This window comes from Loxodonta africana, chromosome 21 (assembly GCF_030014295.1).
Source record: "Loxodonta africana isolate mLoxAfr1 chromosome 21, mLoxAfr1.hap2, whole genome shotgun sequence".
NCBI classification, from domain to species: domain Eukaryota; kingdom Metazoa; phylum Chordata; class Mammalia; order Proboscidea; family Elephantidae; genus Loxodonta; species Loxodonta africana.
The window spans coordinates 61,719,168-61,743,220 of record NC_087362.1 but is presented as its reverse complement, the minus strand read 5'-3'; the positions used below and the strand labels follow the sequence as shown (position 1 = coordinate 61,743,220).

Here is a 24,053-nt window from a genome sequence, read left to right as displayed (position 1 = left end):
TCCCCAGTTTCTGTGATGCCCTGGGTGGGCATCTTTCCTTGGTCAGAAACTTGAACCTCAGGTCTCTTTGCTCCAGTCTTACCTTCAGCCTTCTGTACCAGGTGAGTCTCATGGCTCAGAAGACCTAAATGCAAACCCTACTTCTGTCCCTTACCAGCCAGTGCAAACACTAATGATCAGGTGCACTTCTCTGTCCTTTGGTTTCCCCCGAAAATGATCCTGCCTTCTTATTACATCTGTGAGCTGTTGTGAGACTTGAGACCAGCAAGATGATGTTTGGGAAATCCCCATGTGGCCTTGAAATAAACAGTTAAGCACTGGACCAGTAGCCAAAAGGTTGGTGGTTCAAACTCATCCAGAGGCACCTGGGAAAACAAGCCTGGCAACCTGCTTCTGAAAGGTCAGTCTTGAAAACCCCATGAAGTGGTTCTACTGCGCATACATGGGATCACCATGACTTGGAATCGACTCAAAGGCGTCCAACAACAACTACAAATTTAGAAACTCAGTCAGATATAACTTGGGGTACTTGGTCCCCTCTCTAGCCTTGGTTTTCTCACCTGTGAAAGGAAGGCTTTGGATTAGATTAGCATTCCCAGGAGTGATGATCCTTGAGAGAAAAGGTCTGTGTTTAGTAAATTTGGTAAATAAATTTGCAATTTTCCTCAAAGAGTTTTACAACATCCATTTGGATATCAATGGCTTGGAGAACCCTGCAGAAAACAAACCTGATTAGCGTTGCTTCATTCAGATTTTACTAATTTGATCACCGAACCTCATTACTGCAAGGATAAGGATTGTTACTGCAATTACTACATACTGCTGTTTTTACTGTTGTGATTATTTGTATTGATTGCTCTGCATAACTCCTAGTTGCCTGCCACAAAACGCTCCTGGGGAAGCTAGGTAAGCAGAGAGGGGTGAGGACCCTCGAAGCTCTTGCAGGCTCTGATCCGAGCCCTCTGGGAGGCAGGCTTGAGGCTAGGCAGGGTGGAGGAGTGACGCCCTGCCCATGTGTCCTCCAGGTGCCTTCCTGATCCCATACACCCTGTTCCTCATCATTGCTGGGATGCCCCTGTTCTACATGGAGCTGGCTCTGGGCCAGTACAACCGGGAGGGGGCGGCCACGGTGTGGAAGATCTGCCCGTTCTTCAAAGGTAAAGAAAGCCTGGGGGAGGTCAGGGTCGTTCGAAAGGGCTCCCTTGGGGCCCCTGGAGAATCTGCTTCAAAGGTGGGGTTGGAGGCAGACCAGCTCTCTTCTGGGATTCACCGGTATCGACAAGGTCAGGAGTATCCACCACTCAAAGGTACATTTGGAAAACATTTGGTATGTCAGGAAGAGTGCTAGCCTAGAAAGTCTGGAAACGTGCCTTCCAGCAGCTGAGTGACCAGAGAGGATCTGCTTTTTTCTATATGGGAAATACTTCTAGAAGTGTCAGAAGTATACAGTACACATACCATTACCTCTCCCTTGTTACTCCCATGGCAGGCATGATGAATTGATCACAGATTCCTTCCTGCTCAGCCAGAAAGCTGCCTCAGAATCTTTAATAGCCACAATGATCAATTGCAACTGGGATGTAGATGAAGTATATTTGGCCATCTTTGTACTTGGGATTTAGAGCATATCTGGAGACAGTAACCCTAAGAACTGCCTTTTTTTTTTTTTTTTTGGCTCCTACACAGCTAGGAGAAGGGCGTGGAGTAAGAGTTGGTGTTTCCCAAGCACTAATTAGAGAACTAGGTCCAGATACCAGTAAGGGCCAGTGTGACTCCCACGAGCCACTTTTTAGTTGGCATGTGTCTCCTAAGTATCTCCTGTGTACTCAGCCTTGTGGTAGACACAAGTTTATAAAGCTTGTGTATTAGTTAAGACTTTTTTTGTTTAATTGTCAGAAATCCGTATCGAACTGACTTAAAATACAAAAATGAATTTATTGGCTTATGTTACAATACAGTCCAGGGATATCTTTCTGGCTTCAGGTACAGCTCGATCCAGGTGCTCATATAATGTTGTCAGGAATCTCTCTCTCTCCAAGTCTCAACTCTCTTTTATTCTGTGTTAACATCACTTTCAGGCACCTTCTCCTCAAATGCTAGCAAAGATGGCCACCAGCATCTGCAGGCTTAAATCTTACCAAGTTTAACAATGACCAAAAACAAACAAACCCTTATCTCTTCATAGCGTCATTAAGGTCTCAGAGAAGACTCGCATTGGTTTGACTGGCGTTATATGCCCATCTATAAACCACTCACTGTAGCTATGGGGAAGCAGTACTCTGGCCAGGCCTGAGTCATGTGCCCATGGCTAGATCAAGGAAGTGGAAGATTTAGCCTCACTAAACCTCTAAACCTTTAAGAATTACTTAAAGGTAATTCCTAAAGGAGTCCCTGGGTGATCAAATGCTTAACACAGTCGGCTGCTAACCAAAAGGTTGGAGGTTCAAGTCTACCTGGAGGAGCCTTGGAAGAAAGGCCTGGCAATCTATTTCCTAAAAACCAGCCACTGAAAGCCCTGTGGAGCATAGTTCTACTCTGACACACATGGGGTTGCCATGAGTTAGAATCCAACTTTTAAAAAAATTTTTAGGGGTGAATAGTGCAGTGGTTGGGGCCAATTCTCCAGGGGAGGGAGCTCTGGGGCTGGGCCTGGGGATGGGACTCCCCACCTGACCTCCATCTGTCCCCGATGCAGGAGTTGGCTATGCCGTGATCCTCATTGCGCTTTACGTTGGCTTCTACTACAATGTCATCATCGCCTGGTCGCTCTACTACCTCTTCTCCTCCTTCACCTTCAACCTGCCCTGGACTGACTGTGGCCATGCCTGGAACAGCCCCAACTGCACTGACCCCAAACTCCTCAATGGCTCTGTGCTGGGTAACCACACCAAGTACTCCAAGTACAAGTTCACGCCGGCAGCAGAGTTCTACGAGTAAGTCATGGAGCCCTCAACCTGTTCACAGCCCTCACCTGGGCACACGAGGCCTGTGCTGGGCAGGGCCTGAGCCAGATGCTAAGGAAAACCACAGAGAGGAGGGGGACACACCAGTCATCGTTTGTCATGTTTGCTGAGTGGCCACCAGAGGTCTGACCCTGGTTTCAATAGTTGTACCGTGGTTATGTAAGATGTTAGCGTTAAGGGAAGCTGGGTAAAGGGTGTATGGGTAGGGCCTGAGGATATGACCCATGGTGGACAAGACAGATCGAGAAGATTACATTCTGAGGCAGAAGGGTGAGCGTCAGGGTGTGGGTCAGGGTGGGGAGACAATTTATAAGTAAGCAGGTATAGAAGCAAGAACATTTTAGGGGGCATAAGTGCCCTTCAGGAAATGAAACGAATTTTAGAAAGTGTGAGCGCTCATATCGTTGAGTGCCGTGGAGTCGATTTCGACTCCTAGCGACCCGTGTGACAGAGTAGAATTGCCTACTAGGGTTTTCTTGGCTGTAACCTTTACGGAAGCAAAACTCCAGGTCTTTCTCTTTTGGAGCTACTAGGTGGATTCAAACTGCCAACCTTTCCATTATTAGCTGAGCACTTAACCATTGTGCCACAAGGGCCCCTTGTGAATATTCTTAAGGAATTAAAACAGGTATGTGGTAGAAATTGATTGTTGGGGGGCAAAGAGAAGGTGGTGACATTTGAACCGATACCTAAATGACAACATGTGGTCAGCCAGAGAAACCCTAGGGAGTCAGCTGGCAGGTGATGGAGCTGCAGGTTGAACCCAGCTCAACCTGATCCTGCAGCTGTCCTCTGACCCGCCTCTGCTACTGTCTCTCTGGGTCTTCCATGGGGGAAAGTAGTAAAATTCAAGAGGCAAGAAGTAGGCCATCTGTGTGCAACTCAGGGAAATTATTTGGACCCTATGTGTATGGGAGGCACCAATGGGCTGAAAGACAGAGCATCTTTAAAAAATAACAGACACACAAAAAACCAACTTTTTATTCTGAAATAATTATAGACAGAAAAGTTGCAAAAGTGGTACATAGAGCTTCACTCAGTTTTCTTTAATGTTAACATTTTGCATAAAACAAAAAAGCCAAATCTATTGCCATTGAGTTGATTCCGACTCATAGTGACCCCATGTATAACAGAGTAGAACTGCTCCATAGAGTTTTCTTGGCTGTGCTCTTTACAGAAGCAGATCGCCAGGTCTCTCTTCCACGGTGCTGCTGGGTGCATTCAAACTGCCAACCTTTCGGTTAGCAGCTGAGCACTTAACTGTTGCACCACCGTGGTTCCTCTCTAGCAGTTGTAAATGGATATAATTATTCAGAACTATTGTCAAAATCACAACTAACATTTACCCAACTTAGATTATGTCCCACCACTGTGCAAAGCACCTTTTCTATGCTCTCTTTTAATCCTGATCATAGCCCTGTGAGATTAGTACTAGAACTATCCTTATTTTACAAATGAGGGAACCACGGCACAAAACAGTGGAGTGACTTGCCCAAGGCCCTACAGACTAGAAGCGGCATCGAAGCAGGTTCGAACCCAGGTGGTCTGGTTCCAGGGCCCAAAGTCTTAGCCCGGTGGTTGTAAACCTTGGCTGCACACTGGAATTACCTGGAGATCTTTAAAACAGACTGCTGCCTGGGCCCTACGCCCAGAGATTCTGATTTCACTGGTCTGGTGCACACAGGGCGTAAGGATTTTTGACAGCTTCTCCGATGACTCTAACGTCCAGCCAAGGCTGAGAACCACTGTCTTAGCCACTGCACTGTCCTGCCTCCAACAGAACAAGATGTCTGCTGGGGTCAGGTTGACGTCTCTTGGATATCATGTTATGGAAGATCTAAAGGCCTCCTTCACTCCATTCCTGAGGAGTGTGGGCTCAGAAAATCCCAGAACCTTTGGAGAGATTGTGGTGGAGGTTGCAGGCAGCTGGCTCTCCTCTTTTCTGAGTGTGGTTCAGCCAGAGGCGGTAAAGGACCGGGGAGCAGAAGCTGCCCCTGAGATGTGCATTCCATTGCCTGCTTTCCCCCTTCTCGTGGAGGACAAAACACAATTTTTCTTTTTGCTCTTGGCAAGCCTTGTCCTCATAAATTAAAACGGGAAATCTTAGCCTTGTCTCTAGTGCTTATTTTATTCCTCCTCTGCCATCTGAACATCTTCATGCCCCAGCCAAGACACCCAGCAGGAGGGCGATGTGAGTTGGGTTGAGATCCAGGTTACTTCAATTACAGCCCTAACGTTCCTCCAGGCTCAGTTTTGGAAAGAATGTGGTGGAAGAAGACGATATTCTTGTGGGCAGGGCTGAAGGGGCTTGGGGATTAGTGGGGAGCAGAATCCAGGACTTATTTCAAGAGCTTTCAAACCTTCAGACCTCCCCTCTCCCTCTCTACCTTTTAATTCTCCACCCTCCTAAAGCTTCATGGCCACTGAAAGCCGGGCACTGAGCATCTCTTCACAGCCAAATCCTGTTCAGGCTTCATAGTACATGGAAATGGGAATTATTCCCGTTTTACAGATAAGAAAATAGAGGCTCAGGTTTTAGGTAAATGGCAGAGCCATGATCTGAACCCAGGTTGTCTGAGTCAAGGCTGTCAAGTAATACCCAGGGGTCTCTCCTACTGTTCTCCTCTGTCCTGTCAGAGTCTCCAGTGGGGCTCCTGCAGGTGGATAGGAGCCCTTCTCATACGTCTCTCTCACCTCATGCCCTGGCTGTGTGCTGTGTAATGTATGGCACTAAGTCACAGATTGGCTCTGGGTTTTTTTTTTAATGGCACCTGGCCCTTTTCTCCAGATGTTTCTCCTTTAAAACGGTCACCCCAACTGGGGACCCAGCAGCAGGACTCCTAGCGCCAACTCTGGAGAGGTTAACTAGTTCTTTCTCTTCCCTCAGAGTCTCCTGACCAGTTTTGTTACCATCTTGAATTCATTTAAGCTAATGGACTGAACATATCATTCAAAGGAACAAAACTGCTATTCTCCCCAGGCTCCCGGCTTGAAGCCAAACAGCCCCGCAGCTGGTCCTCTGTTTGCAACTTCATCTATAAAAGGGGCATCCTTGGTGAAAGTTTGCGTGGTGATAGAAAACTCCTGTCCCAGACCTGTTCCGAGTGAGGAAGAGAAGTCTCCCCACTCCTGTACTAACCCTCTGTGCTTAAATGTCAAATGGGAAACAGCCTTTTTGGCCCCTAGACTCAGGAAAGCTTGGACCTGACAATGATTCGTTTTCACTAAACTGCTGGAAGCGTTAAAACAAACCCAAGTGACTTGTACTAACCCCCAAGGCTTGGGCCTGCTGCAGAAAGGGCAGTACATTTTCATTCCTTTTCTGGGAATCAGCTCTGGAGTCCAGCTCTTTTCACGGACACAATATCTAGGCGACCTCTGCAGCAGTGAAGTGGACTTTAAATGCACGTGCGTTCACTGGGGCCTGTTAGGGGACATTTTGGCCATCTGATTTGGACCCTAGAGCCATTTTAGGAAGTTTCAAGGCAAACAGTTGACTCAGTACCTTTTTTCATGATTTCAGTAGTCATGTTAGCTAAATGTTGATTGGAGCCATTCAACACTTGGCTCATAGAGCAACTCTCATAGGAGCAGAATTAGGTGTCTGGGGGTGGGATTGGGGTGGGGTTCAGTACCTGATTCTGGTTCTGTCTTTTCAGCCCATGCCCAGGCCCTACCACCCTCTCCTCTTTCTCTGAGAGAATCTACTTGATGGCAGCTGGTTTTTTAGACTGCTCGGGGAAGGTTACATTTGAGTTGAGGCTTGTTGTTGTTGTCACTTGCTGTCGAGTTTGTTCCGACCCACGGAGACCTTATGTATAACAGGATGAGACGTTGCCTACTCCTGTGCCGTCTCCATGATTGTTGGTATGTTTGAGTCGGTTGTTGCAGCTATTGTGTCAGTCCATCTCATCGAGACCGTTGTTGGTGTTAGGTGCTGTCGAGTTGGTTTCGACTCACAGCAACCCTGTGCACAACAGAACGCAACACTGCCTAGTCCTGCGCCATCCCTACAATCGTTGCTGTGCTTGAGCTCGTTGTTGCAGCCACTGTGTCAATCCACCTCATTGAGGGTCTTCCTCTTTTCTCCTGACCCTGTACTTTGCCAGGCATGATGTCCTTCTCCAGGGACTGAGCCTTCCCGACAACACGTCCAAAGTATGTAAGACCTATTCTCGCCATCCTTGCTTCTAAGGAGCATTCTGGCTGTACTTCTTCCAAGACAGATTTGTTCGTTCTTTTGGCAGTCCATGGGTATATTCAATATTCTTTGCCAACACCACAATTCAAAGGTGTCAATTCTTGTTCTGCCTTCCTTATTCATTGTCCAGCTTTCACATGCATGTGATACGATTGAAAATACCATGGCTTGGGTCAGGCACACCTTAGTCTTCAAGGTGATATACCTGCTTTTCAACACTTTAAAGAGGTCCTTTGCAGCAAATTTACCCAATGCAATGTGTCGTTTGATTTCTTGACTGCTGCTTCCATGGCTGTTGATTGTGGATCCAAGTAAAATGAAATCCTTGACAACTTCAATCTTTTCTCTGTTTATCATGATGTTGCTCATTGGTCTAGTTGTGAGGATTTTTGTTTCCTTTATGCTGAGATGCAAGTTATACTGAAGGCTGTGGTCTTTGATCTTCATTAGTAAGTGCTTCAAGTCCTTTTCACTTTCAGCAAGCAAGGTTGTGTCATCTGCATAATGCAGGTTGTTAATGAGTCTTCCTCAAATCCTGATGCCCTGTTCTTCTTCATATAGTCCAGCTTCTCGGATTATTTGCTGAGCATACAGATTGAATAGGTGTGGTGAAAGAATACAACCCTGACACACACCTTTCCTGACTTTAAACCAATTCGTATCCCCTTGTTCTGTCTGAACAACTGCCTCTTGATCTATGTAAAGGTTCCTCATGAGCACAATTAAGTGTTCTGGAATTCCCATTCTTCACAATGTTATCCATAATTTGTTATGATCCACACAGTCGAATGCCTTTGCATAGTCAATAAAACACAGGTAAACATCCTTCTTTTTTTTTTTTTTTAAACATCCTTCTGGTATTCTCTGCTTTCAGCCAGGATCCATCTGACATCAGCAATGATATCCTGTTCTGAAACTGGCCTGAATTTCTGGCAGTTCCCTGTTGATACACTGCTGCAGCTGTTTTTGAATGGTCTTAAGCAAAATTTTGCTTGCGTGTGATATTAATGATATTGTTCTATAATTTCCACGTTCGGTTGGATCACCTTTCTTGGGAATAGGCATAAATATAGATCTCTTCCAGTCAGTTGGCCAGGAAGCTGCCTTCCATATTTCTTGGCATAGACGAGTGAGCACCTCCAGCGGTGCATCCATTTGTTGAAACATCTCAGTTGATATTCCATCAATTCCTGAAGTCTTGTTTTTCACCAATGCCTTCAGAGCAGCTTGGACTTCTTCCTTCAGTACCATAGATTCCTGATCCTATGCTACCTGTTGAAATGGTTGAACATCGAATAATTCTTTTTGGTATAATGACTCTGTGTATTCCTTCCAGCTTCTTTTGATGTTTCCTGCATCGTTTAATATTTTCCCCATGGAATCCTTCACTATTGCAACTCGAGGCTTGAATTTTTTCTTCAGTTCTTTCAGCTTGAGAAATGCCAAGCATGTTCTTCCCTTTTGGTTTTCCATGTCCAGCTCTTTGCACATGTCATTATACTTTGTCTTCTCGAGCCTCCCTTTGAAATCTTTTGTTCAGTTCTCTTACTTCATCATTTCTTCCTTTTGCTTTAGCTGCTGGACGTTCGTGAGCAAGCTTCAGAGTCTCCTCTGACATCCATCTTGGTCTTTTCTTTCTTTCCTGTCTTTTCGGTGACTTATTGATTTCTTCATGTATGATGTCCTTGATGTTATTCCACAATTCATCTGGTCTTTAGTCACTAGTGTTCAATGCGTCAAATCTATTCTTGAGATGGTCTCTAAATTCAGGTGGGATATACTGAAGGTCATATTTTGGCTCTCATGGACTGGCTTTGATTTTCTTCAGTTTCACCTTGAACTTGCATATGAGCAATTGACGGTCTGTTCCACAGTTGGCCCGTGGCCTTGTTCTGACTGATGATATTGAGTTTTCCATCGCCTCTTTCCACAGATGTAGTCAATTTGATTCCTGTGTGTTCCATCTGGTGAGGTCCATGTACATAGTCACCGTTTATGTTGGTGAAAGAAGGTATTTGCAATGAAGAAGTTGTTGGTCTTGCAAAATTCTATCGTTCCTTCTCTGGCATTGTTTCTATCACCAAGGCCATATTTTCCAACTACCGATCCTTCTTTGCTTCCAACTTTCACACCCAATCACGGTAATTATCAGTACATCCTGATTGCATGTTCAATCAATTTCTGACTGGAGCAGCTGAATCTTCTATTTCTTCATCTTTGGCCTCAGTGGTTAGTGCATAAATTTGAATAATAGTGGTATTAACTGGTCTTTCTTTTAGACGTGTGGATATTATTTTCTCACTGACAGCGTTGTGCTTCAGGAAAGACCTTGAAATGTTCTTTTTGATGATGAATGCAACACAGTTCCTCTTCAAGTTGTCATTTCCGTCATAGTAGACCATATGATTGTCCAATTCAAAATGGCCAATACCAGTCCATTTCAGCTCACTAATGCCCAGGATATCAATGTTTATGCATTCCATTTCATTTTTTATAATTTCCAATTTTCCTAGATTCATCCTTCATACATTCTAGGTTCCGATCATTAATGGATGTTTGCAGCTGTTTCTTCTCATTTGGAGTCTTGCCACATCAGCAAATGAAGGTCCCAAAAGCTTTACTCCATCCATGTCATTAAGGTCAACTCTACTTTGAGGAGGCAGCTCTTCCCCAGTCATCTTTTGAGTGTCTTCCAACCTGGGGGGCTCATCTTCCAGCACTACATCAGACAATGTTCCACTGCTATTCATAAGGTTTTCACTGGCTAATTTTTTTCAGAAGTAGACTGCTGGGTCCTTCTTCCTAGACTGTCTTAGTCTGGAAGCTCAGCTGAAACCTGTCCTCCATGGGTGACCCTGCTGGTATCTGAATACTGGTGGCATAGCTTCAAGCATCACAGCAACACGCAAGCCCCCACAGTATGACAAACTGACAGACACATGGGGGTCTTTGAGACTAGAAGGGCGAAAATGAGCTTGCCAGGCAGACGATTTGGGCCAGGAAATGTGTTTTAGGCTGAGGGGACTGCAGGTCCCAAGACAGAGCAATTAGAGACTGAATGACTGGGAATGCCAGGTGGCTTCCTGTTGCCAGGAGCGAAGGGCTTGTGGGTGTCATAAGGGAGAAGATGAACTGGCACAGGCGGATTGTGGAAGGTCCGAGATTCTGAAAGGCCTACATTTTATCCTCTAGACCAGGGTTTCTCAACCTCGACACAATTGACATTTTTGGTTGGTTAATTTTTCTTTGTGGGGGGTGCCCTGTGCACTGTAGGATGTTCAGACACATCCCTGGCCTCTACCCACTAGATTCCAGCAACACCTCCAAGTGGTGACAACCAAAACCATCTCCAGACATTGCCAATTATCTCTGGGGGTTGGGGCAACATCACTGTTTTAGGTGAGAACCGTTGTGTTAGGTGATTGGGAGTCCCTAAAGATTTGGGGGCAGGAGAGTGATGAGGTTAGAGTGACACTTCAGAAGAATTATTCTATGGCAACACCAAACCAAAAAATCAAACACATAGCAGTCGGGTTGATTCTGACTCATAGCAACCCTATAGGAGAGAGTAGAACTGCCCCATAGGGTTTCCAAGGCTGTAATCTTTATGGAAGCAGACTGCCACATCTTTCTTCCTTGGAGTGGCTGGTGGGTTCAAACCACCAACCTTTCATTTAGCAGCCAAGCACTTGACCACTGTGCCACTAGGGCTCTTTTATGGCAACATAGGGAAAAAAAAAAAAAACTAAATCAAACTCATAGCGACTCTATAGGACAGAATAGAACTGCCCTATTGGGTTTCAAGCAGCAGCTGGTAGATTCAAACCCTACTGACCGTTTGGTTAGCAGCTGAGCTCTTAACCACTGTGCCACTAAGGCTCCTTTTACCACCAGGTTTTACATAGGCACAGCCAAATATCCTCTGAGGGAAAATCTCCCCCAGTTGAGAAGCACAGCTCTAGACTGTGAGCTCTATGACGGCAGGGACCTACAGGTCTAATTCACCACCATCTCCCTAGGGTCAGGCATGCAGTAGGCAAACAAGAGATTTCAGTTATGTTAAATCCGGCTCCAAGAACTTTAAAGAGCAGCCTGTGCTGAGAGTCTCCCCAGATAATTTACTTCTCTTGGAGCAGAGCAGCCAGGCCACAGGCCATGGGTTCAAGCAGCCAGAGCAGGGGCCATGGTTGACCAGAGCAGTGGCCACACATGATATGTGTCAGTGCCCCGGGGCCCAGCATGAAGGGAGAGTGGTTGAGGCACCCCAGTGCCTGTCTCCATCTGCACTTACAGGAATTGGCCTGTGACCACAGCCTTGGTCTGCCCTGACCCCACTTTCTCTGGCCTGTATCCCCCATCCTCTGGCAGGCGCGGAGTCCTGCACCTTCACGAGAGCGACGGGATTCACAACATTGGCCTGCCGCAGTGGCAGCTCTTACTTTGTCTGATGGTTGTCGTCGTAGTCCTGTTTTTTAGCCTCTGGAAAGGTGTGAAGACATCAGGAAAGGTAATATCTCTTTGTGTCTCTTTCAGTTGGGAGTTTGGCTCAAAAAAAAAAAAATTTTTTTTTTTTTTTTTTTTCTAGTTATAACCTTGTAGGTGGTGAAAAGATTGGTAGAGCTGGAGGCCCAGAGCCTGGGCTGAGCCCTACCTCCACCACTGACTTGCTGGGTGACCTTGGACAAATCACTTCCCCTCCTGTGCTGGTTTTCCAAGGCATCTGTAGCAAAACACCACAAACTAGGTGGCTTATAAAAACAGAAATTTATCAACTCACAGTTCTGGAGGCAGAGAGTCCAAGATCAAGGTGTTAGCTGTGGTGATTTCTTCTGAGCCTTCAAGGGAGAATCAGCTCCAGGCTTCTCCCCTAGCTTCTGGTAGCTCTAGGCATTCCTTGACTTGCAGCTGTGGCATCACATGGCGTCCCTCCTCTGCCTTCCTGTGTCTGTGACTCTTCTCCTCTTTTATAAGGATACCACTCTGGTTGGATTAGGACCCACCCTACTCCAGTACGACCTAATGTTAACCTAACTGTAACATCAAAGACCCTATTTCCAAATAAGGTCATGTTCACAGGTGTCAGGGGTAGGACTTCAACATATTTTGGGGGGCACACAACTCAATCCATAATACTTCTCTAAGCCTGAGTCTCTTCATCAGCAGGATAAGAGGGTGCAAGTGGATCAGGTCTCCTTATACTTTTCCACCAAAACTCCCCTGATATCAGAGACAGGGAATGGGAGACCCCAAGGACTGTGGGGAAAAGCCTAAAGCAGCCTACCAATATGTCTGATAAATCTTGGATTCTGACATTAGACTCTGTGCACATGTTGCATTCTACTCTGGAATATAACCATTTGCTTTACTCTAACATCAGTCATTCTCCTCTCTGAATTCTCAAGTTAAAGAGATACTCCAGAAGATATCTAACTGTCTGTTGGGCTTTGTGTTTCCATGGCTGCAGTGCTGAGTGCCCCCAGGGGATCTAGGTGCCCTGGTAAGAAGAACACAGACTTCTATGACCTGTGAGGGCCTGTCCAGAGTTGAAATTCTGGGCCTGGGTGACACTATACCTTGTAGTAAGTCCCTCAGGGGTGGAGCATACTCAGCTCCTGACTCATGTTGATTCTAAGCCTGAGGAACATCATGCACACAACAACCCCATTTGGACCCAGTGTGGTCATGCGGAGCTCAAATGTATTAAAGAGGATCTAGCTGGGAGATGTTCTTTTCTTGTGCTTCGGCTAGCTATTGCTGTGTAAGAAACCCCCCCAAAATGTACTGATTTAAAATAACAACCATTTTATTACCTCTCATGATTCAATGAGTTGTCTGGGATCACCTGGGCTATTCTGCTTTGTGTAGAATGTCCTAGATGGCACATACTCATGGCTGATAGTTAGTGCTGGCTGTCGGCTAGAAACTAAGCTGGAGCTGTCAACCAGAGCACCTTGGTTATTTTCCACATAGCCTCTCCACATGGCTTGGACTTCTGACAGCATGGCAGCTGGGTTCCAAGAACATGTTACAGGCAGGCAAGCCTCAATGTGCAAGTAGCTTATCTAGTCTTCCCTTGCCTCATACTCGCTGTTGTCCCAATGGCCAAAACAAGTCTTGTGGTGAAGTCCTGATTCAATATGGAAGGGAAGTACACAAGAAGTGAGTTTACTGGGGATCACCAAGGCAGCAGGCTGCCACAGCCAGGTAGGCATAAATTTGGGAAAAGCTTCATTAGGTAACTGCTTTTGGAAGGGGAATTTATCAGGGTTCTCTCTGGTACTCCCAGAGTTCTTGGTTATGTCGTTGAGAGTAAAGATGGTGTCAGGGGGCCAGCAGCCAGTGGGATGAAATTAGTCAAAAAGAAGTTGAAGTGGAACATCTTATCAGCATGTGGGGGACACAGCATCCGCCTCAAGGAAGGATCCACCTAAAATGCAAACCAGGGCTTGAAGGTAGTCAGCGGTAGAGCAAAACCAGGCTAGAAGCAATGCCATCCCAGTGCCTGGCACATAGTAGGTCTTCAGTAAATATTTACTGAAGGATTAATTAGAAAGGGAAGGAAGGTAGAAAGGAAAGAAGGAGAGTGGGTGAGTGAATTGGTTTGGGAGCTTCATTAAGTGTTCTTTTGAATTCAGCTCAACTTAATGAACATGTATGAATAATTATTATATCCCAGGTTTGATACTAGCACTAGTGACGTAAGAATAAGTAAAGTAGATTTCTTCTTCAATTGCTTGTAGTCTGTGCATATTACTGACAGGTTATGGATTAACCAAGGTGACTACTTTCTTGGGCTTCGTTCCAGGGACAGTCTGTACACATATATGTGTCCTCCTTTAAATAAGCACTAGTGGTCACAAACTTTACATGCTTTTATAGAGATATCTTGCTTTTTTCCTTAACTTCACATTTCTTTGGAGATAATTTCACATCAGGTAGTTAGGTTGTACTTTAATAGAAATACAACCTAAACTGTCATTAGATCAATTTAGTGGATTGCCACAAATAATTTTTAAAAATGAAATAGCGGAATTCATTGCACATAGTAAGCCAAGTGCAGTTTTGTGGAATTTGTGTTTCAGTTACAACAATATAAGGGTTTGTATGTGCCTTGTCTTGATAGATACAGTATTTCTTACAACAGGTCGTGGTCAAAACATGGGAGAGATGCTGCCTTAGTGGAGGGAGGAAGCGGGTCTCCGAAGGTGATGGAGAAGGAGGCATTTGCGCTGGTTCTTCACAGACAGGCACAGGTAGAGCTGGGGTGGAGGGCAGAACTTTTCAGTGGAAGGAACTGTATGAGCAAAGCCACAGAGGTGGGAAGCCCCAGGGCAGACTTGTGTGGTACCCGTTGCACCTTTCCTGGGTATTAGAAGCAGAGCTCTCCTGGGCTGCGCAGGACACAGGCAGAGGCCCCAGGGAAGCCACAGCTTATGAAGCTACATGAGTTTTACTATTGCTATGGCTGATTGGAGAACCTGGTCTTGGTATGGGGCCACCACAGGCTTCTAATATTACACCCCAAGATTAAGTTCCCCACCCAGTGCTGGGCTACCACGGGCCAAAAACATTGCCCACAAGTCAATTGCAACTTATGGTGACCCTGTGTGACAAAGTAGAACTGCCTGATAGGGTTTTCTTGGTGGTAACCTTTATGGAACCAGATTGCCAGGCCTTTCTTTCCTGGCACCACTGGGTGGGTTCGAACTGCCAACCTTTTAATTAGTCACTGAGTGCAACCACAGGCATCAGCCCTGGGCCAGAGCAGAGTATAAGTTGTCTGCAGGGAGACCGATGCTAAAGAGAGACCTGGAGGGCCGAGCTGAGCATGCTCAGTTCATTTTCCCACACTCTCTGGGAGGAGTCATTCCTGTGCCCTGGGGAGGAGTGCATGAAGGGCCTGTGTTACACTAATGAAGTCCCTCTCCATGGAAACACAAGGAGTGAGGACTGTAAGTCCCCCCCATGTGCGTCAACCAAAGCCACAGCCCACATTTTGCGTAAATTCCCCAGTGTTCTGGCGGCTGAGCAGGCAAGGAGCTTTCTAGAACAGGGAGCATCACTCAGGACATTCTTGTGCCCTGTCTTTAATTGTCTTTTATAAACTGGCTCCTGAGAAAACCAAGAGTGTTGCTTATTTCTCCCCAGACTGAGTCTGGAACAGGACACAGCTTTGCTTAGCAGGCATTTGCAGCCAGACCAGGCCTGAAATGAATTGCAAATGTTCACACTTTCGGTCTTGGCAAGAGAAGGCTCTTCGAAGATGCATGACGCCAGGGCTGCTGGGATGGTGGCAGAAAAAAGGGGTGACCCCAGATCACACCCTTTGTGTCCCTGGCCTTTAGATCATCTCAGGTGTACAGTGGAGGTTTGAGGTCAGGAGTTGTTCAGCCCCAGGGAGCCTGGCAAGTGTGTACTTGCCACCACATAGCCATCCTAGAGTCCCGCTTGCCTCCCAGATCACAGAAGTCTATAGCTGTTCTGGAGCTTAGCACCCACAGGCCCAGTAACCGAATCACTAGATGTCGGAGCTGAAAGATACTCAAGGCCATCTCCTCCAACCTCTTGTACAAATGGGGAAACTAGAGCCTAGAGACGGACAGGGTTTCACAGCAGCCCTTGGCAGGGCTAGGTGTTGAAATGGGTGTTAAAGATATAGTATAAGTGAAATCAAATCCACTGCCATTGAGTCAATTCTGACTCATAGTGACCCTATAGGACAGAGTAGAACTACCCCAGAGAGTTTTCAAGGCTGTAATCTTTACAGAAGCAGACTTCTACATCTTTCTCCCACAGAGCAGCTGGTGGGTTCCAACCATCCGCCTTTCTGTTAGCAGCCAAGCACTTAACCACTGCACCACCAGGACTCGTCAACAACACAGTACAGTGAGTGGTTAGGAACATGGGCTTTGCAGTCTTTAGACTTGGTTTGGAGTCCAGGCACCATCATTTACTGCTGTTGACCTAAAGCTTCATTCCCCTCCCTGAGCTTCAGTTTCCTGTCAAAGAGGATAATGAGCTTGCCTGCCTCCCAGGGCTGTTGGGGAGATGGAGTGAGAGTTCGCATGTGCCAGTGCAGGACTGGCAGAAGGAAATTGCTCATAAATATCCCTCATCACCCCAGGTGGTGATCTGCCCCCATCTCAGTGGTTTTCAAACATGGCTCTGCCATTCTCTTGAGGGGGCTTTGTGGGGATGAGAGCAGTGACCAGGCTCCCATCTGTCCTGATTACGTATTAGACTAAACTTTTGGAAACCTCAAACCCCCTTAATGCCTGCAGATAAATCAAGACAGTACAACTGATGGATCAAACACCATCTTTGCCCATTTCACTGCCAGGCTTTGGGCTGTTTGAGAAATCAGGCTAGATGGAATACCTCCCTCTCAAATTCTGGCAAAGGTGGTGTGGCTGGGGCAAGATAAAGCCAGACTAATTAAAAACAAAATAAAAAATCTGGGTTCTAGATTATTTAAATAGAAACGTCATTTTGTTACTTTTGGGTTCAAGTCATAATCCTAGCCAAGCCTTCCCACTAATGTGTCAGTGCAGGCTGGTCCAGGCTTGCTACAGTGGCTTGATTGGACCCAATTATAATGGCCAGCATTATTTGCATATGGGCAAAGAATGTACTAAAATATGCCCAGCCTGATGTTTTCTTATATCAGTTCATGCCCCTCCCCCCCGCCCCATAATCGTTTTCCTATGGCTTCATTATTAGTGCAAATGTTCCTAAAATCCAGTTCAGAGAATCACAAATCCTAAATCGGTAGAGGTTAAATTAACACAGTTCTGTAGTAATAAAGGATGGGTGTTTATAGCCTGTGTTGGAGTGGATCTTAGAGGTGGTCCAGATAGTGCTTCTCAAACTTTAATGTGCATAAGAGTCACCTGGAGGGCTTGTTAAAACTCAGACTCCTGGGCCCTTCCCAAGAGAGTCTGATTCACTGGGGATGGGGTGAGAATTTGCATTGTCAACAAGCTCCTGGGTGATGCTGATGTTGCCGATTTGTTGTCCGTTGCCTCGATCTAGGCTGTTCTCTGTCTGATGCTTGGATTTATAGCAAAGCGTATATACTTTCAACGACAAGGACCTCATCGCCTTCTTGGGCATCCCATTCCCTCTTTAGAGAACTCTATCCATTAGAAAGTTTTTCCTTTTATTGAGCCCAAGATCTTTCTCATTTTGATTACTAGCCATTTCTAACACTTATCAGAAAAACCAGGTGAATAAGAATTTGGATTTGACATGATAAAAAGTCTGCGGACACTTGCCAAGATCAATGGGCTGCTCATTGTTCTCTTCATCTTGTTTTCAAAGTTGGACAAAGTTTGGTTTTTCATTGCCAGATGCGTTATGAGTTGAATTCTGAGAGCAGAAGGGCCTAGGGTGGAGTTGAAAGAGCCCAAGTGTCCTTCCTCTTTGCCAAGTGTGCATCCAAGACACACATGTGCATGAGCGAGCTGTTGGCCAGGGATCCAGGAGCCTCCCTTTTCAACACACAAGGATCTTCAGCAACTGAACTCGCATCCACCATCAGTTCTGAGAACCTTCAAGACATATGCATAGACAAAACAAGCCTCCTCCACCCTTTCTAGATCTTGACTTTAGTTGTTAAGCTCAGCTGTCTCTCTCGAACATGTCCTCATGTGCTCCTTGTGAGAAATTGAATCCACGTTGAAGCCTCCATTTTGGCCAGTGCAAGGCTGCCTCCAGACCCCTTGAGAGATTCCTTGGAGTCAGAACTTGGGATGTAGCTTTTTGATGGGAGGAGTGTGGTCTCACCCAGCCTGCTGGGCTGGGCAATGGGCCTGAAATTGACGTTAGTTGAAGGGACATATGGCAGTTAGGACCCTTCACAAGGTCCTGTGAAGGCTCCTCCTTGTGTCCATCCCCAAGGTCTTCTACGCACTTGTCCCAGTTTGGGAGAATGAATACAAGATTGATGTGAGGCCACCCACATGCAACAATTTCACTTTCCAGAGCATGTTTATCTCATTTGTTATTGCCAATTTGTTCTTCCCGTTCTTACTTCACTAAAAGAAAGCAGAAATCAAAAGCTCAGATCTACAAAGGCCTCTGTAAAACAAGGGAGCAGTGGAAGAACAACTGAATAACATGAAGCAGATAACCCTTCCCTGATTTCCTCTGAGCTCCAAGATATGACCACTATTTATAAATTCACTTGCTTACTTGTTGAATTATTTGCTTATTTATTCACTTATTCATTTTTCATTCATCCTTTGACTAACTTAGTCATCCACTAGACCTCTCATTTATCAGTCACCCACTAATCCGTCTGTACACCCATCCACTCAACCATCCATCCATTCATTTAACAATTTACCCAGCCATACATTCAACCATCCAATCATCCTTCCATCAGTCCAATCATTTATCTACACAACTGTCCAATCATTCATTCAAAAAACATTTTTAAGCACCTATGTGTGCCAGATGCTGAGGATACAAGTTTAAAAAATAGGATCTTGCTTATGAGGGTCTCATGGTTTAGTGGAAAAGCCAGGCAAATAAACAATGAGGATAAATCAGTGTCCCTAAACTCAGCTATGGAAAACATATGACTTTATTTTCTATATCTAAATTTTTATGTTGAACCCACATGTTTCTAGGCTGGCAGAGAACTCTTCCCTAAGTCATGTTTCAGGGCTTCAATCTTCTCCCTACGGTTGTGTGAAGATTCTAGGGGCTGTATAGTATGAGGGCTTTGGGAGGAAGAACCTTCTGGCCCTTAAGTCCTGTGTCCTGTAGTGTTTCAGTTGAGTGAGTCTTTCTTGGGTCTGGATACCCCAGCCCTTACTTGATGATTTGCATGGGACACCGTCTCCTTTTTGCAAGACCACTCATGGCCGCACCTGCCTTTAGCAGTGATTGCTAACCTTTCTTGCACATTTACATCACTTTGGGAACTTTAAAAACATACTGAAATGCAGCCCTCCCAGACCAATTAAATCAGAAATTCCAAGGAGTTTTGAAATTTCTATTTGTAAGTTGCTCCAGACTATTCTGATTTATAGCCAAGGCTGAGAATCACTGAGCTAGATATGGACCCCTTTCCTATCTAGGATCTCTTCTCCATCTTCCCTTAGAACAAGGAGAAAGCCCATTCCTCCCAACACACACTTTTTTTCTCTAATCCCCCTTCTTGAGCAAGGAGGGATTTCTTTTTAATCTGGGGATAATTTCTTCTGTTTTGTGTTTCTGGACAAGACAGTTTGTCAGTGTTCCAAATCTTCTCCCACTAAGATGAAGAATGACCAGAGTTTCTGTTTTCTGGCCAGCCACATCCCTCCCCAGACAATGAGCTTAGCCTTTGGGCTTGAGTGAGGGTCACGGATGAGAGAGAAAGGGAAAGGAAGAGTGGGGGAAGGAGAGGCAGAATCACAGGGAGAGAGGGAGGGGGGAGAGGAAAAGAGTGAGAGACAGAAGGAGAGAGGGAGTGAGGGAGGGGGAGAGAGAGAGATCTCTAAATATTCTGCCATGAGATGAGTGCAGCTGCCAATACTGATGGTATGTGATTAATGGCAGGGAGCACAAAGGTGGGTGTGTTTAGCTCTACCTGAGGCAACTTGAAGGCTCAGGAGAGGTGACTTTGTAGAGGAGGAGGAGGCAAGAACCTCCAAGGCTGTGAGAACCTAGACTTGCCCTCTGCACCTTTGGCTTCCATCATGGCGCCATGCCCATGTGGTTGACTTTTCCACTCAGTTCTGAGCTTCTCTAGGGTGTGACCTAGGTCTGTTCACTGTTCTGTCCCTGGAGTCTGGCCCCGGGCTTGCCCTAGAGATGAAGCTTGTAGCATGTGCGCTGGGTGAAGGAATGTGGGGGGAGGACATGACTGGCACCCTGGGAGATAGGCAACCACCAGTCGGGATAAAGTGAGGCTTCCACAGTGAGCTTGTCCATTGCCCAGGTTGTGTGGATCACAGCCACCCTACCGTACCTCGTATTGTTTGTGCTCCTGGTCCATGGCATCACACTGCCCGGCGCCTCCAACGGCATCAACGCCTACCTGCACATCGACTTCTACCGCCTAAAAGAAGCCACGGTCAGTGTCCTCTGACCATTCGCTTGGGCTAGGGTTGAGGGAGGGCTCCTGGGGCAGGAAGTGGTGGAACACCTGGTCCCAGCTTTGCCACAAGATTGCCATGTGGCTTTGGAAGGATCTTTCCTTCCCTGGGCCCCCATCTTCATCATCTGACTAATGCTGGTTTGCACCTGGTGGACTTTATCAGCCCATTCAGCTCTGCTGGTTTGGGATTCTGAGGTTCCATTTAGTGGCCTTCAATGACCCCTTTTCTCAAGGAGAGCAGTACCCTGTGAGGGGGACATGATGCCCTGGATCCTTATCTCTGCCCTGTACCCACAGCCTCCTAGCCTGTCTTGTGCCACCCTTGCCCTACTTCTACCTCTAGTCCCCAACCCTGGCCTTTGCCATCATCCTGTGACATCAGCATAAGGAGCAGCAATGGCCACCAGCAAGACCTTGAACCTGCTGACCCTTGCTCCCTACTGCCTCCTCAGCTCACAGATTCAGAATGAATGTGGGGGTGAAGTTGGGGGTGGGGCCCAGAGTAGCAGGGTGAGGTTGGGAGCAGAGGCAAACTTGGACGTACCCTGTGCTTTGAGCATTTTCAAATCATGGCTGAGCCAGCCTTGTAAATTGTGAAAGTTTGTTCTGCAGCTGTTTAAATATCCCAAGTCTTTAAGGCATGTAGAAACTAAACCTGCCTGTCCTTGCTCCTCTAGTTATGCCCTATCCCTGCAGTGGCAGGGAAGCCTGGAATAACATGGGGGGCGGAAATAAGAGAAATCTCTCAAATCTGAACTGCAGCTCTTAGCAGGTGGACTAGGTAAAATTACTCCCATTATACAGATGAGAAAGCTGAGATATAGAGAGGTGAAATTGACCAGACCTATATCATGGGGCAAGGCACACTGGTGGTGCAATGGTTAAGTACTCAGCTGCTAATCGAAAGGTTGGCAATTTGAACCCACCAGCTGTTGCATGGGAGAAAGACCAATGATGTGTACCCGTAAAGATTGCAGCCTAGGAAACACTATAGGACAGTTTTACTCTGTCACATGGGGTCACTGGGAGTCAGAATCAACTTGATGATACCCAACAACAACAACAGAACCTGTGGCAGAGAGGCCAGAGAGGGACTCAGGTCTCAGGCTTCCAGCCACATGTATTCACCACCCAAAAGAGGGAATAAATAACCCCCTTAGCCCACAAGGAGTCACCACTGTCTGTGGAATGGTAGAAACCTTCTAGGTATCTTTTCCTTCTCTGAACATGTCTTTTCCATACTCTTGAGATAGTCATAGCTGTTTGTCCTTGTCCCATCCACATTCAAGTCCAGAACTTTTAATTTATTAACTTTATTTAAAAATCATAATACCACATTGAACCAATGAGTTCATCTGGGGTGAGCTTAGTCATGAGGACTCATGGCTGGTCACCACCCAGTTGCCACTGAGTTGATTCTGACTCATGGTGACCCTATGTGTGTCAGAGTAAAACTGAGCTCCATAGGATTTTCAGTGGCTGATTTTTGGAAGTCGATTGTCACACCTTTCTTCCAAGGTGCCTATGGACGGACTTGAACCTCCATACTTTTGGTTAGCAGCCGAGTGCATTAATACCACCAAGGCTTATTTTGTGCAGGCTACGGGGTGGGGGGGACTTTCCATGGCTACCCACCTTGGATTTAGACCAAGTTTCCTTGGGTTTCAGAGCATCCCTGGGGCTTCCAGGCCTTTTTGGAACAGTGAGGTAGTCCAGTTCTATGAGATGCAGAGGGTGATGGTTTTGTCTGCTGTTTCAGGTATGGATTGATGCTGCAACTCAGATATTCTTTTCCTTGGGGGCTGGATTTGGAGTCTTGATTGCTTTTGCCAGTTATAACAAATTTGACAACAACTGTTACAGGTAAGATACTTTTCAGGACTCTGGAAAGCTCTAAACCCTGGGGGTTGAGCCTTGTGGTGATGGGAGAGAGGGCTCTGGTCTGGGGGTCAAATCTTCTGGTTCCATTCTTGGCTCTGTCAACAACTTGCTTTGTGATGTTGGACAAGCCCATTTTTTCTTTGGTCCCTTCCTCTGTGAAACACGCAGAGCGAAACTTCCTCGGCTGTGGCAGCACTGATACACACATTTCAGTTCCAGATGCCTCTGAAAGAGATGCAAGGTGTGAGACTGGGAAGGTTGAGGCCATTAGTGCCGGAAGATTGTTGGGGTAGCTGGGATGGAAGGGCAGAGTGTGGCTGTCAGAGCAGTCAGCACTTCCTAGCTCTGTCCACCTGGTGCCCAGGCAGGCAGGGATGAAATGTCCAGGCTGGTCCCGTGAAGGTGAGGGCCTGGCAGAGTCAGAGGTAAGACTGCAGGGCAGACTGGGACATCGGTCCAGGGCAGTGGAGTCAGAAGGCCATGCTTTGGCTTGGTTCAGTAAGCATTTGACGCAGCATCCTGCAGGCTTAGAGCTGTGAGGGCTTCAGAAATGGACACAGATTTGGGCCCATCTCTACCACTCTCTTTCAGAGCCTTAAGGCAGGTTTATAGCTCCTTTGGTCTAAGACAGAATAGGATGAATGTATGCCATAGTAACTGGTGGTAGGAAGGCCTAGAGAATGGGGTGATCAGCCCTCTGGTAGGGGACCAGCAAAAACGTGCCGGTGAATTTGAGGTGAGACTTGGAAGTTAGTTAGGATTTTGGCAGGCAGACAGAGTGGATGGCATTTGTGGGGGGGGGGGGTTAGGGTGGGGGGTGGGGGCGGGGGGAGGAACAGCAGGAGCAAAAGGGGGGAGGTGACATATTTGTGGAGCAGCAAGTTGATGGACTTGGTTTATTCAAACTGTACTTGTCCAGGAGTCATGGGAAATAAGCACAGAAAGGAGGTTGGGCCATCTTAGCAAAGACCTTGAATGCCAGTATGAGAGGTTGAGAAGCATTGGGGAAAGTTTGTTGAAGAACAAAACTGGTGAATTGGTACCCCAATAAGTTAGATACCAGACTCTGATATCTAACTATTCCGTCTGGAAGCTGTTAGCTTGTTTCCTGTACCAGCAGGTGCTGATGCAGTGATGGTGGGGCACTGGGGGCCATGTGGCAGCAGGGAAACTGAAAGGGGGAGGGCGGCATTTGAAGCTGTACCCAGGCCGAAGATTCTATAGATGGTCCAGTGGTCAATGATCAGGGTGGGAGCAGGGTCAGCAGATTGGAGCAAAGAGTGCTTCTTCCCCCCAGGGATGCCCTGCTGACCAGCACCATCAACTGTGTCACCAGCTTCATCTCTGGATTCGCCATCTTTTCTATCCTTGGTTACATGGCCCATGAACACAAGGTCAACATTGAGGACGTTGCCACTGAAGGTGGGTGAGCAGGCCACTTTGGCCCCAGTCCACCAAGGAAGAGCTGTGAAACCCACTTCATTCTGGATCCACACCTCCCCTGTGGCTGTGGGACTCAGAAGACTGGACCTGAAGGTTTCCAAATGGCCCACTTGACAGATATCCCTTGAGGTTGTTGGTGGGAATTTTAGGTGATCCTGAGCTCTGGTTATGTAGGACGTTTTCTGGAGCCTCCACTCTCTACCAGCCCCTGTGCTAAGCACTTTACATACTTTCATTTAGTTCTTACAAACCCATTGCCATTGAGTCGATTCCGACTCATGGTGATCCAATATGTTACAGAGTAGAACTGCTCCATAGAGTTTTTTTGGCTGTAATCTTTACGGAAGCTGATTGCCAGGCCTTTCTTCGGCAGCACCTGTGAGTGTGTTCAGACTGCCAACCCTTAGGCTAGTGGTTGAGCACAAACCGCTTGCACCACCCAGGGATCTAAGCTATGATAATAGACTCACTTTAA

The 24,053-nt window shown here is 46.6% G+C and overlaps 1 protein-coding gene across 1 annotated transcript in view; it reads left to right on the top strand.

The window, feature by feature from the left end:
- SLC6A2 (solute carrier family 6 member 2) overlaps positions 1–24,053 on the top strand; it is a 45,101-nt gene that overhangs the window by 12,844 nt on the left and 8,204 nt on the right. The window contains exons 2-7 of the mRNA XM_064274021.1: positions 1,026–1,157; positions 2,696–2,933; positions 11,533–11,671; positions 20,096–20,230; positions 22,014–22,117; positions 23,433–23,557. Coding sequence (XP_064130091.1) covers positions 1,026–1,157; positions 2,696–2,933; positions 11,533–11,671; positions 20,096–20,230; positions 22,014–22,117; positions 23,433–23,557 — 873 coding nt within the window. The remainder of the gene's footprint in view (positions 1–1,025; positions 1,158–2,695; positions 2,934–11,532; positions 11,672–20,095; positions 20,231–22,013; positions 22,118–23,432; positions 23,558–24,053) is intronic.